General features: G+C 57.8%; 1 protein-coding gene across 1 annotated transcript in view; it reads right to left on the reverse strand.

Moving 5' to 3' along the window:
- Window positions 1-16,188, reverse strand: part of MYT1 (myelin transcription factor 1) — a 44,208-nt gene that overhangs the window by 20,826 nt on the left and 7,194 nt on the right. Inside the window, exons 2-9 of the mRNA XM_052650690.1 lie at window positions 14,607-14,661; window positions 13,589-13,619; window positions 8,403-8,465; window positions 7,442-7,689; window positions 5,405-6,223; window positions 4,053-4,187; window positions 3,497-3,587; window positions 2,354-2,467 (exon numbers count right to left, since the gene is read on the reverse strand). Coding sequence (XP_052506650.1) covers window positions 2,354-2,467; window positions 3,497-3,587; window positions 4,053-4,187; window positions 5,405-6,223; window positions 7,442-7,689; window positions 8,403-8,465; window positions 13,589-13,619; window positions 14,607-14,661 — 1,556 coding nt within the window. The remainder of the gene's footprint in view (window positions 1-2,353; window positions 2,468-3,496; window positions 3,588-4,052; window positions 4,188-5,404; window positions 6,224-7,441; window positions 7,690-8,402; window positions 8,466-13,588; window positions 13,620-14,606; window positions 14,662-16,188) is intronic.

The following is a 16,188-nucleotide window of genomic DNA, read 5'->3' on the forward strand; positions in this document are numbered from 1 at the left end:
AGTGACTTCACTCTGGAAAGGGTGGAATGAAGAAGGACCAATGGAGAGGCCCCGAGGTGCCAGGCACTGTAAGAACTTAAGCATGACCCGAAATGAGGAGCCTGTTGCCAAGAAGACCCTGGAACCATGATAAGGCCAGCTCTGAAGGGTCTTGGGAAAGCGATGCCACCAGAGCACGAACAGGCTCTCCTCCTCCACTCTAGACTGGCCAATGCATCTGAGAAGTTGCTGGTGAGCTCTCAGCTACCCTCAAGGGAAGATGAGGCCTAAACTTAATGCCTGCGCCATGTTTTGGTGGCTTCCTCAGCCCGGGCTTCGTCCAGCAGCAGACTCGGTGTCTATGATGCCAACAAAACTTTTTTAAGATTATCTGCACACCCCAGGGTACAATACCCAAAACGCGGCCCCACGGAACGCATGAAGCCTGGGTGGAAGGCTCCAGCATCTTGGCCGCAGCTGTTACCATCAGGGCTCCTCACCAAGGGCGCATGGCCTCGTCCAGGCCTTGTGAGAAACTCAAGTCGCTAAGACTGTTGTCTCATTTTTACAGGGGAACAAACTGCAGTCACCTTCCTGGGACACCACCTCCACGTTCAGCACCTGTTTGGCCCCAAGACTGGCCTTCCCAAGGCTTACCTGCCTGGTGGTTTGACATTTTGTCAGTGACTTGGCTCAAGATAGGAAAATTATCAAGAAGTGGAAGAAACAGGGATTAAGATGGAAAAAAGAAGCAGCTTCCTGGAGCCAAATGGAGTACAGGGCACCCAAGGACTGGGCTGCAAGGGCAGCCCCAGTGTGGGAGGGTGGGCCCCTCACAGAGATTCCTCACACACCACCCTCCGAAGCCAAGGTGTGCAGCTCAATCCTCGGTCTGAGTGTCCGCCAGGCACCTGCCAGGGAAGGGACAGGTGGGTCTCCAGACCAGGGTCTATGCCATGCCCCATGCTCACGATTGCTGAGCACTGAGCTTGCACAGGGTGTGGTGGCCCTGGTCTCCCAAACTCTTGTATCTATGACAGACGTAGAACAGGAGTCTGGAGGAGAGGACCTGTGAGTTCTAGCTCCTTGCAGACAAGGGAGCAAGGAGTCCGCTGAACAAGGACACGGTGGGGGAGAATCCCCCAGCATGGTGGGCACCAGGGAACTGGTCCCGCTGGGAGGAGATTCTGAAGGTAGGCTGGTGGGATGGCGGGGGACATGTGGCCTTAGGAAAGTTCCCCAGCCTCTGGCCCCACGCCAATGGAGGCTTGTGGGTGAGGTTGCACAAAGCAGATTCATTCTGAATGGCCTTTCAGAAGCCCTCTCATCAATAAGCCACATCTGCAACCTCATATGGATGCACGCACACTCACACACACACACACACAACTAAACACACAGCATCTCAGGGGTCATGGGGGTGGCACTCTGGAGGGCACCTCTTCCCAGTCCAGGGTTTTAGCCCTCAGCTGGTGCAGCCCACTCTCCAAACAGAACCAGAATCTCCACAAACAAATCCTGAATCATCCAGCAGTGATATCAATACCCTCAGAAAGGGCAAGGCAGGAGCAGCCTTGCAGGTGCTGTCGCCTCCAAAACTGCTGAGAAACACCAGTACACGCATGCACACCTGCGCACACATACATACACACATACACACTGCACACACGTATGTGCACACACACATGCTGTACATACATGTGTGCAGACACATACATGCACGCACTCATGCACACACATGCAGTTGCAGAAAGACTAGATCCTCCCTGGGCATTTCAGGAGGCAGCCCCTGAAATCAAGCAGAACTTTACAGGGCCTTCCTGGGACAAAAGCCCCTCTGTGTCCCCATTTCTCGTTTGTAGGAAAAAGGCTGTAAACCCCCTCAACCTTCCAGGTTCCAAAGAGCAAGTCAGTCAATTAAGAGGCTCAACAGGGCTCCTAGCTCCTCTGGAAGAGACAGAGGGAACAATCTGACACGTATCTGAGTCGCTCTGCAGAAACCAAGACACTTGCCCAGTGGTGACGACATGCCGACCACAAGCCTGTGGACCCCAGAGTGTTGGAATTGTAAGGTTGAGATTCCTAAAAAAATCACCTACCACCTCACCATCAGCTGATCAGAAGAACCTCCACAAGCTATTATGCACCTCGAACCCTCTTCGCTCACACTGTCTGTAAAGACCTCACCGGAAAGCCAATGGGAAGTCGAATGCTCTGAGCACCAGCCACCCATTCTCCTTCCATGGCTTTTGTAATAAACTTTTCTCTGCTCCAAACTCCAACCCAGTTTTGGTTTGTTTGGCCTCGCTATATGTCAGGCAGATGAACCTGGGTCTAAGAACACCCCTCCGGGTCTGTGGCTCATGTCACTCACCTGAGGATCCGATCCGAATTGGAGCTATTCTTGGAAGGCTCTCCCGGCTGTGGCTGTTGCTTCTCATGAGATTTGGCTAATTTTTCGGCAGCAGCAATGGGACACCCAGACAAACTAGAGACAGGACAGGAGGACAGCTGAGCCCTTTTCCAGGCCCCGCCCATCTAAGCCAGGAGCCAGACACCTGCAGGCGCCCAGGGAAGGCTGTTGTTCCTATAGAGGGGGCTTTTCCCCAGGTGTGTCCTCAGCCCTCAAAGCACCTGCTGCTCACTCAGTTTCTGTTTTTGGAAATTTTAAGCCAATGACACACAGAGACAAAATGCATCCTAAAGTTCTACAAGGCTCTGGACAAAGGCCTCTCTTCTGGATGGGTCTGGGGGATGGGCCTGTCTCTCACTCTGCTCCTCTCGCCTTACCACCAACCAGAGCTGATCAAATTCTGTCACCCACAGGCCATGAACTGGGTGCTGACCCTGGAGGACATGGACCACCAGGGTCACAGCAGAAGGGCACAGGTCCTTCCCAGGAAAGCACCTAATCCAAGACACCATGGATACGGCTTTGACTGTTAGAACTACGAAGCTGATCAACCAGGGGAGGTGACGTCATCACAGCAGTGCTGGGGAGCTCAGCCTCTTCTCAGTGATTGGACCTCAAAGACTCTGACCATCCTTTCAGCTGAGCTTCACTCACTGGAGCAAAGGCACCTGCTGCCACAGCCACAGCTGCCCAGGGCTCGGGGAAGCAGTGGCCAGAGATGGCAGACAATGGAAGCACCAGGGTCTCAGCACCCCACCGAGCAACCAGGCTTAGGCCCAGATGCTGAGGCTGTGCCCTAAGCAAGAGCTAGTGTCCAGAGGCTTCCCGAATCTCCGCAGGGCAGGGTCCCCACCAGGCTCTCCCCCAGGCTGCAGGCGCCCATTCCTCCAGGTGCACTCTGGTCTCTCAGGATCCCCTCAGGGTGGCGCCAGTGACCACCCCTCCAGGTGCTGCTCTGCGCCCACCAAAGGTCTGTCCTGACCTTGCACTCACCCCAAAGAGCAGCACACAGGGGGACAGGGCAAGCCCGAGACATGTGCCAGGTTGGGGCACCCACAGCATGCCCCCACCACCGCCCTCACCATGCCCAGTCCAGCCCCATACCTTCTGTGCGTATTACGGTTGCTGTTCACGTGGCCCTGGCCTGTGCAGCCAGGAGTGGGGCACTTGAGCACGTTTTCGTGCATGGCCAGGACTGCAAGACAACCGGGAGGAGCCAGTGAGCACCTCCCTCCATGGAGCATGCAGAGGCCCCAGGCTCAGCTCAGTCAGAGAGGCCCTCCCACAGTGGCCCTGGCTCCCTAAGGCAGAAACCACTTCAGCCTTACAATGTCCCTCCTCTCAACTTGCTGCCCCTCACATGGAAGCAGGGACAGCTTTTCTCCTTCTGAGCCCCCAGCACATAGAAAGTGGCCTCTCCCCAGCTCCAGAGCCCAGCCTCCCTTCCCGTGTGCCTGTGTCCATGGCCAGCTTCCGGGACCCTGACCCAGGCTGCCATCTCCAGGAGAATCACTGGACGCTCCACGTCCGCATGCTTGTAGGGCTTAAGTGTGGGCTTCAGGACGTGCCGGTTCAGAGGGACAGGGCTCTGTGTGGCCATTCCCCAACGTGGGCACCTTCCAAACACCAGAGGCAGCCTGAGCCATGCAGAACTACTCACTCTCCGGGGGGATCCTGTCCTTGTGGGGACAGCCAGACAGGCTGCGGTGGTGAGGGTACAGCCCAGTGACGTGGCCGGTGCCGTCACAGCCAGGTGTCGGACACTTGATCTCACGCTTCTCAGTTCTTGAGGGATCTAAACACACAGGGCCTCTGGGTCAGAGGGCAGCCAGGAAGCTGGGGGGGTGGGTAGTGGTGAGCAGGGAGCGGGTAGTGCAGCTCACAAGCCTTCTCTCTGGCTGTCCAGAGAGAAGGATGACCAGACCGCCCAAGAGCCCAACAGGCACCAGGGCTGGACAGCAAGGGGATACTAGAGGGTGTCCAGGGTGTCTAAGTGGAAAAGCCCACAGATGGTGAAAACCCAAACAGTGGGACTGTGGCTTTTCAAGGAAGACCACCTGGATGGCGGCTGGTGCCCTCTGCCCTGTCCTGCTAATGTCCTGCACAGCCCCAGGCCTCCACAGAGAAGTGAAGCTGGGCAGCAACACCCCTGCCAGGACTCGTCCTTCATGTTGACACAAAAGGGGGAGACAGAAGCCAAGTAACTCACCCAAAAGGAAGCTGCTGAGTAGTGTCCGACTTTTTTGAGAACTCATGGACCGTAGCCCGCGAGGCTCCTCCGTCCATGGAATTTTCCAGGCAAGAATACTGGAGTGGGTTGCCATTTCCTTCTCCAGGGGATCTTCCCAACCCGATGACTGAACCCAGGTCTCCCACATTGCAGGCAGACTCTTTAAGGTCTGAGCCACCGGGGAATCAAAGCAGGTAATAAAGGCATAGGCAGAAACTTAACCCCAAATCTCAGCTACTGACCTCATCAAGCCTCTACAGGCCAGAGAGGTCATTGTAAGGCCGGGGGCAGAAGGGAAGACCTCTCAGGACACACATGGTCCCCAGGGCACAGCCAGTGACCCAGGGAAACTTCCAATGGAGCTGTCATCCCCTTTGGTAGAACGCAGAAATCACAGATCATGCTCTGAATGCCCACCCCAGGGAGGACAGGGCCCCTGGGGGCTCTGCCTGATTCAAATGGAAGGAGGTTGTCCTTTGACCCCCAGGCAGGCAGAGGCACCCTAAGGGGCTCACAAGCCTCTCCCAGGCACCACCCTCCTGAGTTCGCTGCCACTGGCCTCTGGCCCCTCTAGGGCTCGTGGGCACCTGTGCCTCAGCATCAGGGTCCCTGAGGACCAGTGCCAATGCCCTTCTGGTGCTCCCAGCCCTGCCTCCTGCCTCACTGAGCACAGTCTGTGTCTGTCTGGCTAACACTCCCCACCTCCCATGACCCCCAGCCAGTGAAATCCTCAGGGCATGTCCACGGGTCCCGGGCAGCCCATCCCTGGGATCCCAGCCTACCTTTGCTGCAGTAGCTCTTCCGGGCAGCGTCCAGGGGCCTCACTGCCTTCCCCGGCTCGCCCGGGCCCAGCGGGCCTTGCTCGGCAGGTGGGCATCCCGGCTCACAGACAGCCCGCACCTGCTCGGCCTTCAGGGCAATGGCCTGCTCCAGGAGGCCCAGGTTGCCACGGGTCATCATGTCATACATCTCCGACTCGTCTGTGACTGCAGACTTCTGGGAGCGCGAGTCCTCGTCTTTGCCGTCATCGGACCGCACCTCCACCAGGACGGAGTACCCGGGCTTGGGGCTGGGAGGCACTGGGCCCCGTGGCTGAGGACTCTTTGGGGCAGGGACATGGGGGGCATCCTCCTGGCAGATTACATCAGGAGGGGCCTCCTCCTCGTCTTCCTCGTCCTCCTCCTCATCTTCTTCCTCCTCATCATCTTCCTCCTCCTCCTCCTCCTCCTCCTCTTCCTCCTCGTTGCCCAGGATCACTTTCTGCTTACTGGATGCCTCACTGGCCACACTCTCCAGAGACTGAGGACACGGCTCCTGGGAGCGCTCACTGGTGACTTCAATCACCTCCTCCACGTCCTCCGGCTGAATAAAGTCCTCCTTCTCCCCCTCATCACTGGTGGCTTCTTCCTCAGCCTCCTGAACTAGACCTGGCGTGGCCACCTGGCCTGAGTCTCCGCCAACCAGGGTGTCTTCAGCGATTTGGCCCAAATTTAGGAGAGAAGTTGCAATGATTTCCTGATAGCTGCTGTAGCTGCCCTTGGAGGAGCCCGAGGGGCTGCTGATGGGATTGGATCCAAAATGCGCCTTTACTGGGCTCCTTCCTACACAAAATCAGAAACCATATGGGAGGCACATGGGAACAGGGGAGGGGCAGCTGAGCATCACCTGGAGTGTGTCTCCAGGCCACTGGCTCTGGTTCCTTCACCCCACTCCGCCACAGCCAGAGGACACCAGACCCCAGAAACAGGATCCATATAGCCATTTTTGTCTGCCTGGAGAAACCACTGCTGTACTTTTGAAACTAAGATTTTCAATGATAGTTTTGATTAACAGTCCTCCCTGTTATGTGCACTTTTTAAAATCAGGCAAATCTGTGTTTCATAAAATGGAGCCTAAAAAATGCGTAAGGCTTTTTAACACTGTTTCATAATTGAGAAGCAGTAAAAGCTGTTTTTAAAGGTTAAGTCATTTCATCGCCGTGGCTGAGATGCAGTGGGTGCTCACCACACCTGGGCCCTCTGGGTGGTGGATAAGGACCCCAGAATGTGAGAGCCAGCCTGCCTACTCCCCCTTCAGGAGGGCTGAGCCAGAGCACAGAGCTCCCTCCTGTGTAAGGAAGCCGGGAGGCCAAGCCCCTGACCTGGCACACTCTTGGACACAGCCAGGTCCCCAGCAGGGAGGCGAGTTGCACGAACTCCCCCCCTACAGTGGCTCTAAAGAGAAGTAAGAATCCACCTCAGATCCCAAAAGGGGAGAACACCAGAAACATGGATGTGTTGGAGGGGAGGGTTTGGGCCTCCGGCCTCTGCCACACCCCCAGGACCCCACAGTCTCCCAGGGTCTCAGGACACAGACATGCCCCACCTTCACACTAGTGATTGCCAAGATCTGGGGGCCCTACAGAGAAAAAGGTGACAGCAAGGAGACTCCTCAGTTCTCACTGCCCGGCCCAGCTTCGCTGGACACCCCCACCATCTCCCTGAATGCCAAGCAGACCCCTGCCCCCCAACCAGGTGTCTCTTTTGAGGCCAAGTGGGGCAGGCCTGTCCAAGACCACCCCATACAGACCCACAGCCACATCCATCTGTCCGTCTGTCTGTCACACACACAGATAGACACACATCCAAATGCACAGTGTTCACACACAGACCCTGAGCCCCCAGAGCCGGCCCCTCCCCAGGAAGTCCCAAATGTTGGACAAGAGGCACTTGTTCTCAGCAGGGCTTCCTGGCTTGCGGGAGCCCTGCCCGCCCACAGGCTGCGATTCTCCGGGGCCACACTAAGCGCCTTTATTCAGGGGAGACAGAGCAACAAAGCACCTTCAGCTGGCTCGGGGCGATGAATCTCCTCCTGTGCCGGCGCCTCGGCCTCGTTCTCCTCCACAGTTCCTTCCGATTCATCGGAAACAGAGGCGTCCTTCACCTCAGTGTCCTCACTGCCGTCGCTGTCCACGCCGTAGCCCTCGTCCAGAGCCAGCTTCAGCGGGGGTGCCTTCCGCTTGGACCCCAGGTGCTCGGCCTCGGGGCCCTCTAGCTTCCTCTTCTTGGCCAGAGGGCAGCTCTGCAAACTGGGAGGGAGGAGGCCGGGCCCCCCCATCAGCATCTCCCAGTCCCCCAACTCTTCACCCTCTGCAGCACTTCCCCTATCCTGAAAAGTTCTCTTTGCCTCTCATCACCTCCCTCCACCAAAATCCAAAAGCAAGACTGGCAGATCGATGTGTTCAAAATTTTACAGTAAGTGTCCACATTAAAAAGCACCAGATTGTGTTTTAAATTTCACTTCCTGCTTGTCTGGGGACCCCCAACCTCGGGGGGCCCTGTCCATGCCAGAGTCACCTGCTCTGGGATGGCTGGGGATGGGGGCTGGCCCAAGCTACTCTGCTCTGTGCCCACTGCCCCCAGGAGCACCCAGGCCTTCCTCTCCACCTCCAGACCCTTCCCACCCTCATCTACCCCCTGTACCAGGCGCCACAGTCCGAGGCCCTGAGGTCCAGTGGGACCCTGGAACCCCCAGGAAGACAGCAGTGAAAACGGTCACCCCACCATGTGCTGGCTCTGTTCTGGGTTTGCCCACAAGGCCTCCTCCAGCCTCAGAGCAGCCCCACTGGGGAGACACCCAGAAAGGCTCGGGGTTGCACGGGAGGCCACCGGAGCTCATCAGCCCAGAACAGATGGGGACAGTTCTAGACCCACAGAGGGTCTCAGAGTAGGAGAGGAGCTCCACCCCGCCACAGCCCAACCTCTTTCCTAGGAACCCGTTAAGGGCCCACCAGCTCCTCACCTTCGGTGCCTGGAGTACTTGCCACGGATATGCCCCGAGCCTGTGCATCCAGGGGTGGGACAGCTGGGGGGAGACAAGCAGGAGCAGTCACCTGGGGGCGGCCCCGTGTGGCATGGGGACAGGGTCAGAATCTCAGGGCCCACCCCAGACCGTCCCCTCAGGGAGTAGAAGATTGTCTCCAAACAGTTCATCTTGGGACGGCTGCTTACAGTTCGCAAAAAATTAATGAAATAACTCACCCCATTTAAATAAATGAATGGCTCGTTACAGTTTCATGAGTGTGTTTAATTAAAGCTCTGTGTGTACGAGATCAAGGCAGGATTCCTTTGTCCACGATGAGTGTCCCCACTGCAGGCAAGCCACCACCAGGTTTTCATGGCCTGGGGAGCAGGGCCCTCAAGGTGCTCCTGGAACCAGCACCCGAGTCTGGCCCATGCGCAAAGCACAAACGTGGGATTCTCCGTGGCCTTCATGAGGCTGTGAGGCCCAGCCAAGACTGCCCTGTGCTGGCTCACTGAGGCGGCGCCAACAGACAGGAACAACTCCACAACATGCAGCCTTGACCTAAGTCACAGGATCCCGCTGGAGGTAGGCACGGTGTGGTGGCAAAGACCCCACTCCAGCACCTGCAGCCTGCTGCAAGGGAGGTGAAGCCATGAGGGCAGGTGACCCAGGAACTGCCATGACACCTCAGGGGTGGGGGGCTGGGAGGACGATGCCTGGCTTCTAGCAGCTCGCACCCCGGGGGACAGAGGCGAGAGCCCAGGAGTCCTGCTCCTTCCACAACTTCTGTCTCTCCACCAACCAGACTCTGGGAACCGCTCATCATGGCTCAGCCCACCCCACCCATTTCCCTGCGAGTTAGCTCTCCAGGACTGTGAAGCGCTCAAGGCCAGTGTCCTGTGGACTCCAGGGCATGTGCAAGGAACCGGGACAGCAAGGGGCTGACATCACCCTTGTTGTGGAGCAGCAGATAGATGCTGGCGGGATGGAGAGGCCATGGTGGGAGGAGGGGGAGCCCCAGCTCCTCCTGGGAGGGGTCACTCCAAGGTGCCCCCAATCCAAGGATGGACAAGCCTGTCATCACCCCCCAAGGTGATGGACAAGCTTGTCTGAGCCCCCACCTCCGATCAGGCTCTCCCAGAGCCAAGGAAGGAAAGCTGTGTGGCCACTGATACCTGTGGGCTCCTGGGGCCCAGAAGAGTACACCACTGTGGCCTCTGTCCAGATACACTGACTGATCACCCACTTGACTACAGAGGACTAGGGGGCCCCACCAGCTGGCAGGCCACCCTGGCTGATGGACCACCGAGAAACAGAAAAGGTCTGCTTAAATGGTCTGTTCAAGCAGAGCCCTGTCCCCCAGCTCAGCGGCAGCCTTTGGGAGAGCCAGGGTCTCTGCAGGGGACGCACCCTGCAGCCCCCCATGATGGCACCACTGAGGCTGATCTCCTGGCATTTAAAAGGAGAGATGAAAGGAGACAGGGTGGAGAGGAAGAGGAAAGGGGAGGGGCGAGGGGAGCATGCCGACTTTACTGTGCGTTTCCTTTCCCGACCCAGAGGACTTCTGCCGCCCATGGCCTCTCATTCTGAAATCCATGCCCCACACTTGCTGCCACTTTCTCAAGTACTAGCGTGAAGACTCCACAAAAGCTCCTTGTTATTGGGGATTTTAAGCTGAGGTCCCAATTAGTCGATTAATCAGAGTTAATCAGACAATTAGGTGCCAGCTGCTGTGGTACTGGCACTACCCCCAAACACATCACCTGCTCAAAGCCACACCTCCACCCCCCCAGTTCAGAGGCGCCTGGCTTCCAGCCCTGAGGGCCAGCTCCTCCCAGGGCAGCAGGCCAGACATGCGCCCACATGTGCTGAGCTGCCAAGGGGCACTCTGGGAGAGGAAACGGAAGAAACTGCTCCCTACGTGGCAGCCAAGAGAGCACCCATGGAAACTGAAGTGAGCACCCTGTGCTCGTAGGGTGCCCTCCATGTGCCTGGGGCCAGAGGGCGGGGTGAAGCACCAGCTCTGGTCCAGGCCTCTGGAGGCTAGCCCCCCAGCATGGGGGACCCTGCTGAGCCCTCCCCCAACTTCCCAACCTGGCTCCGAGTGTGGCAGAGGAGCTCCCGGAGGGCCTGCCCTCAGTTAGCACTGAGTGGGGTCAGGCAACGGCCCAGGGGGCTCTGAACATAAACACTAGGTCTCAGGCCAAGGCACAGGAGCCCATCCCAGCGGAAGCCCTTTAAGGGACTGGATTCTCTCCGGCCCCTGGAGGCAGGTAGAGGGCTCCCTACTCCTGTCTGTCCCCTTAGTGGGAACTAGCTGGTGGCTCAAGGAGAAGGCCCTCAGGTAAAGACAGGTGGGCTGGGAACCAGGATGCAGGCAGGACAGATAGGCATCTCTCATGGAAGAGGGAGACACCCCGAGGGTGCTCCGAGAGGGGCCTGCCCACTTCCTTCAGTCCTATCCCGCCTCCCGCAGCTGTGGGACAGCAGATGAGTCCGTGGAGACAAGGGCCAGGGTCTACTAGTTCTCCACTGGTACAAAGGGAAAGGCCAACAGACCTCTCATCTTCTCTCAGGGACTCGCCTCAAACCAGAGCAAGAACTGACGGGCTACGGGTGGGAGGGGGCAGCTGAGAGTCCTGCTCGGACCTGGCTTGTGTCCTAGCAACCACGATGTGAGAGCAAGCTGCTCCCGGGGTCTCTGCTTGAGCGGAGGAGGGGGCCACTGTGGTGGGGGAGGGAGCCCCACAGGTTCTGGGTCCGCAGGCTCAAGTCCCTTGTCCACAGAGTGAGTCCCACGGGGACAGCTTCCCCGTGACCCATCCTCCCATCAGGTGATTCCGAAAGCATTCCTTTGCCATCCCAGGGGTGAGTCTGCTCCATGGGTCATTCTCCCCGTGCCAGCACCCACCATAAAGGTCCCACCACAAAGGCTCCGCCAGAATGGGGGCTCATCTGCTTGTCCCACCACAGGACCTGGTGTGCCCCGAGGAGGAGTCCAGCTTGCAGCACCTGTCCCTGCCCACGGGCTGAACACACAATCTCCGTGCATTGCTCAGGCCTGAGAGGCAAGTTCCAGCCATTTCCTCTGAGCATCGATTCTTCAAAACGGGAAGGATTGCTGAGAACATTTGTCGCTAGAACATTTCTCCCCAGTTTCCCCATCAGATTGCATACAGGTCTCACCTTTACCAAGTAAACAGGGTGAGACCACGAGATCAACAAAAGTGGACGAAACCTGGATGGTCACACAATCCCTTACACTGATTGTGTACACAGATTTCAAGACAAATCTGTTTTGGGGTCACTTTGGCTTCAAAGTTTCAAGAGAAACCTAGCCCTTTGGTTTGCCTTTCCAACTTCCTCCCTTACTGTATCTGCTGCCAAACGTAACTGCTGTTACTGAAGCTCAAGTCCTGTGCACAGCCTCCTCCCCCTTGCTATCCCCAGGAGGTCCTCAGGTGAACATCACATGGCCCCAGGGGAGCAGTGCGTCCTCTGGGAGACCTGCTCTCCAGCCTGTGCTGCTCCGAGCACCACGCAGGGTCCCTCCAGGAGCTCACCCACAGGCCCTGACCCTCCAGGCAGCTCCCAGGGGCCTGGCTTGGCTTCTGTCCCCACCCACCCCACCCTACAGCCAGGCAACCACAACCAGTCTTTGTGTAGGAGGGTGTGTGACTAACTCTTCTGACTGCATGAACTGTTTGTTATACTCTGAGCCTCAGTTTCTCCACTTCACACATGGGGCCATACCACCCCCAGCCGGTGCTTCCATGAGAGTTCCTGAGCTCAGACGGCATGGTACAGCCACTGCAGCGCCTACCACCCGCGGGGCTCTGAGCACCCCTCCCAGGCCCTCTGCCCTCCCGCCTCCATGTTACAGCCTCAGAGGCTAGAGACATGCTGGCATGTTTGGGGTCCTCATATTCCTGACTGGCAAAGGCCAACCACTTGACTACTGCCTGGTTAAGAATAAGATGGGCCAGCCCCAGCTGTCCTCACTGTCCTGTGAGAGACTTCACCCCTGAGAATATCGACGTGGCCGATGCCCTAGGCCCGCACAGCTCCATGGAGAGAGTCACTCCAGGCAGGGGCAGTGGCCCCACAGAAGAGCAGCCCCTCCCTCAGTGTCTAGAAAGCTGTCTCCAGCCACCAGTATGGAAGCCCACAGACCTGCCATCAGGGTGTGGGTATCATGCCTTACCCTACCGCATGGGCAGAGCAGCCCCGGGGGCAGGAGGGAGCATTCAGAGTCCCTCCATCCCTCCTAGTGGCCTTGGGCAGGTTACCTCGGTCACAAGTTGAAGTCTGGCCCCAGCTCCCAGGATGTTTATAAAATTGGACCAGGTACACTGGGGCCCTCCCTTCCTTCTCTAGTGCTCTGACCCAGATGCGTCGGCACGACCCCTCTTCAGAAAACGGGGGGTGTGGGAGGCTGGTATTATTGGCCACTCACTGGACACTGTTCACTGGAGCTCTGCCTGGGCAAAACAGCCCAGGGCTGGCGGGGAGACCCGAGAAAGAGCCTAGATCCACAGAGCCTCCGGTCCAAAGGCCAAGTGGGTGGTGCTGGGTGTCTCAACACACAGACACTGCGGAGGGACGAGGTGTGGTCTCTCTGGCCTCCCCAAGCCCCTCCCCACGCCCCACACACAAAGCCTTAACCAAGCCCAGGACGGATGCCTGCAGACAGGGAAGTCTGCCTCCAAGGAAGAGGGCCGGCTCCTCCTGCTTCAACCAGCAAAGCCCTGTGCATCTGTCTCCCTCCTGCTCAGGATGCGCCCCGTGAGACCGGCCCGGGATCTGAAAAGTCACAGAGCTCAGCCGACACACAGGCCACGGCTGCTCTCACTCCAGTGGAAGACTCGGGCGTGGGGCAGCTGGACCCTCGTCTCTGGTCAAGGAGCCACTAAGACAGCACCTTGTTGCTGGCTGAGAACCACGGTGCCAGGAGGTCCCGGGGACCAGCTGTCAGCACCTCTGTGCCCCTGCGCAAGGCTGGCTGCACGGTGGCACCAGGACGCGGGGCGAGAGGACAAGGCAGGGTGAAGACAGCTGGACACGGGCCAGGAGGGAAGGTGCCTTGTCACAGAAAGCAGGGGGCTCAGGGGCAACTGGTCAACTCCAAGTGCCCAGCAGGTCATTTAGGACAAAGGGGGTCACTGGCGAGCACGACATCTTACCTGAGGTCGGCTCCTGTGGGCTCCAGGGGAGCTGAGTGAGAGAAGAAGAAAGAGGGAACTTGTGTGCAAGTAGAATTGAAAAAGGCACATTGTCCTACAGCACAAGTGGGCTGAAGCGTGGAGGCAATTCCCCTGAGACCTGAACCCCACGTTCCCCAGCCTCCTGGAATATCTTCTGGGGTCTAGTGAATCCACGGTCCCCCAAGCTGGTGCCCCTGCCAGACCCTCCCTGGGAGCTCCTGGATTTACAGACTCACGGAAGCCTTACACAAGACAGGCTCTGTGGGCCGTCCAGGCAGGACAGGGTCTCTTTCTTTAATTGCATGCAGAACTCAGTGTCTGGTCAGAAACCCCCCACCAGATAAAGCTGGACAAAGAAGAGAAGGTGGCCCGAGAGATTGGCCCCTCAGGGATGGGCCACTGGAGCAAAAACTTCAGGAGTCTGACCAGCAGACACAGGAAGCTCAGGGCGCCCGGCCCCTCCTTGAGGGCCACCCATACAAGAAGCAGCATGTACCCCGTGGTGTTGGGAGGTGAGGCTGGCCAAGGGGTCAGGGCTCGATCCCTGCAGAGCAAGAAGGGCCTCAGCCCCTCTCCCCACCCCACTGCCAGTTCAACCAATGACATCCCCATCCCCTCCAGCACCAAGACTAATATCCTGGGAGCAGAGAGACTGGTGATGCAAGGCTGGCGGCCTTTCCTTTCCAAACAGAGCAGGTCTAACGCAGCTTTGCTTCCCCCTCTGGAGAGCTGGGTCTGCTCCTCATTTCCACCCCAGCAGGTGCCTCTGGGCCTAAAGCCTCCCTGGTAGCCCTCTTAGGCAGCCCAAGGCTGAGGAGGACTGAAGCCACCAGGTACCTGAAGCCCCAGGTGCCCAGAGCAGGGGAGGTGCATCACAGGGCCGAGGCACTGCTCCAGGACTCTATTCTCCTGAGGACAGCTGCTGGGAGTGGCATTTATAGCTTCAGGACCCAGGACTCTTGGCCAGAGTCAGCTGGGAGGGGAGGGCAGCACTCACCTCGGAGGGCCTTGGATCTTGTACGAGCTCTCTTTTCATCATTTTCTAAGCTCATCTGCAAGTAAAAACAACTGCGCTGTTAACAGGACCCAGCAGAACCACCCCTGTGTCTGCAGTGTGGCCTACGCCATCGTCTGGCTCCAGCGTTGCTGGTGCCTGTGAATCTGACCCAGGAGACCAGGAATGGTTCACAGGGCAGGAACGAGCTGAGAACCAGGAGCAGCAGGTGAGGCACCGTGCTTCTGGGAGGAGACCCCGGGCCCGAGCGTGCCCCCACCCCCTGCACCCAGGTTCACGCCCGAGGAGGAAGCCTCACCCACTAAACCTTTGTTACCGTCACGATGTGGTAACGCATGGTCTCCTGGTGACAGTGCCCACCACAGACTCTGACCCCACCGTGCTGAGAACCGGGCTTCCACCCACAGCTGTTGATCCTGGCACACGAGGGCTGTCTTGTTAGAAACAGGCGCCTGGGACCTGAGCAGAACTCCACAAAGCTTCAAGTGGATGGCTCCCACTCTCTATTGGGTGCTGTCCAGGGAGATCCCAGGGACACAGCCTGAGTTTGGGGACCTGGCCACTCCTACATGAGATGGGGTACTCCCCACAGCCAGGGGTTTGGTTTTCAGGCAACGCTGCCCAGTGGAATAGAGTGTCAGTCACACACATCATTTAAACTTTTCTAAAAGCCACCTTAAAAGCATAAAAAGAAATGGGTGGGATTGATTATAAACCTTACTTAGCTTGATCTATCCAAAACATTATCATTTCAACAGTATCAATAGGAAAAATTATGACTAGGATTTTTGTTTAGTGCTAACTCTTAGAGATCCTGCACATCTCCTGGACTCAAAGCTCATCTGAGTTTGATCAGCCATGTGCCACAGCGCTGGCTCTGGGGGTGGGAAGGAGTCAGGGATGAGAGCCAGGCTGGAGTAGGCGTGCAGGCTGAGGGGTCATCTGGACCCAACCTGCAGGTCACCCTCCTAGAGATGCCAATTCCCCCAGGAAAGAGTGAGTGGAGCCCCCAAGGGGGGTTGGTGCCCGACATAATCCAGACCCTAGTGTCACCCAACCGCTTGCCAGAGCCAATCAGAGCTCCCGCCCCCCCCATTCTCTGCCCCAGACCCACTTCCATGGGAATGCTGCCCACACTGTCCTTCAGGGAGTGGAGGCAGAAGCCTGGGAGGGGAGGGATGCCCCCAGGGGCACAGATCATCACAGAGAATCCTCAACCTGGGTCTGGGCAGGAGGTAGGAGGGGCCTTTACCCAGCAGGTGTGCCCTGTGGCCAGAAAGGGGAGGAAGCCGCCCCCACCCTCCTGCACTGCATGGCCATCAGAGCAAAGCCAGATGCCCAGAAAGGAGCAGCAGAAAGGGATTTTGTCCCCCAGAAACCAACACAGGTCCAGCATCTAAGGTCCCACCCAGGAAGGAAGAGAGGGACCCTTCCCATGGACCCCCCAGTTCATAAGTTGGAACTTGCAAAGTGAGCCCCCCTGCCCCCAAGCAGCATGAGCATACATGTGATTTGTTAAGGACAAAAAATCCCAACCTGGGGTAATCCTTGCAGCCGTCGATTG

The sequence above is a fragment of the Budorcas taxicolor genome, chromosome 13, assembly GCF_023091745.1.
Source record: "Budorcas taxicolor isolate Tak-1 chromosome 13, Takin1.1, whole genome shotgun sequence".
Lineage (NCBI taxonomy): Eukaryota > Metazoa > Chordata > Mammalia > Artiodactyla > Bovidae > Budorcas > Budorcas taxicolor.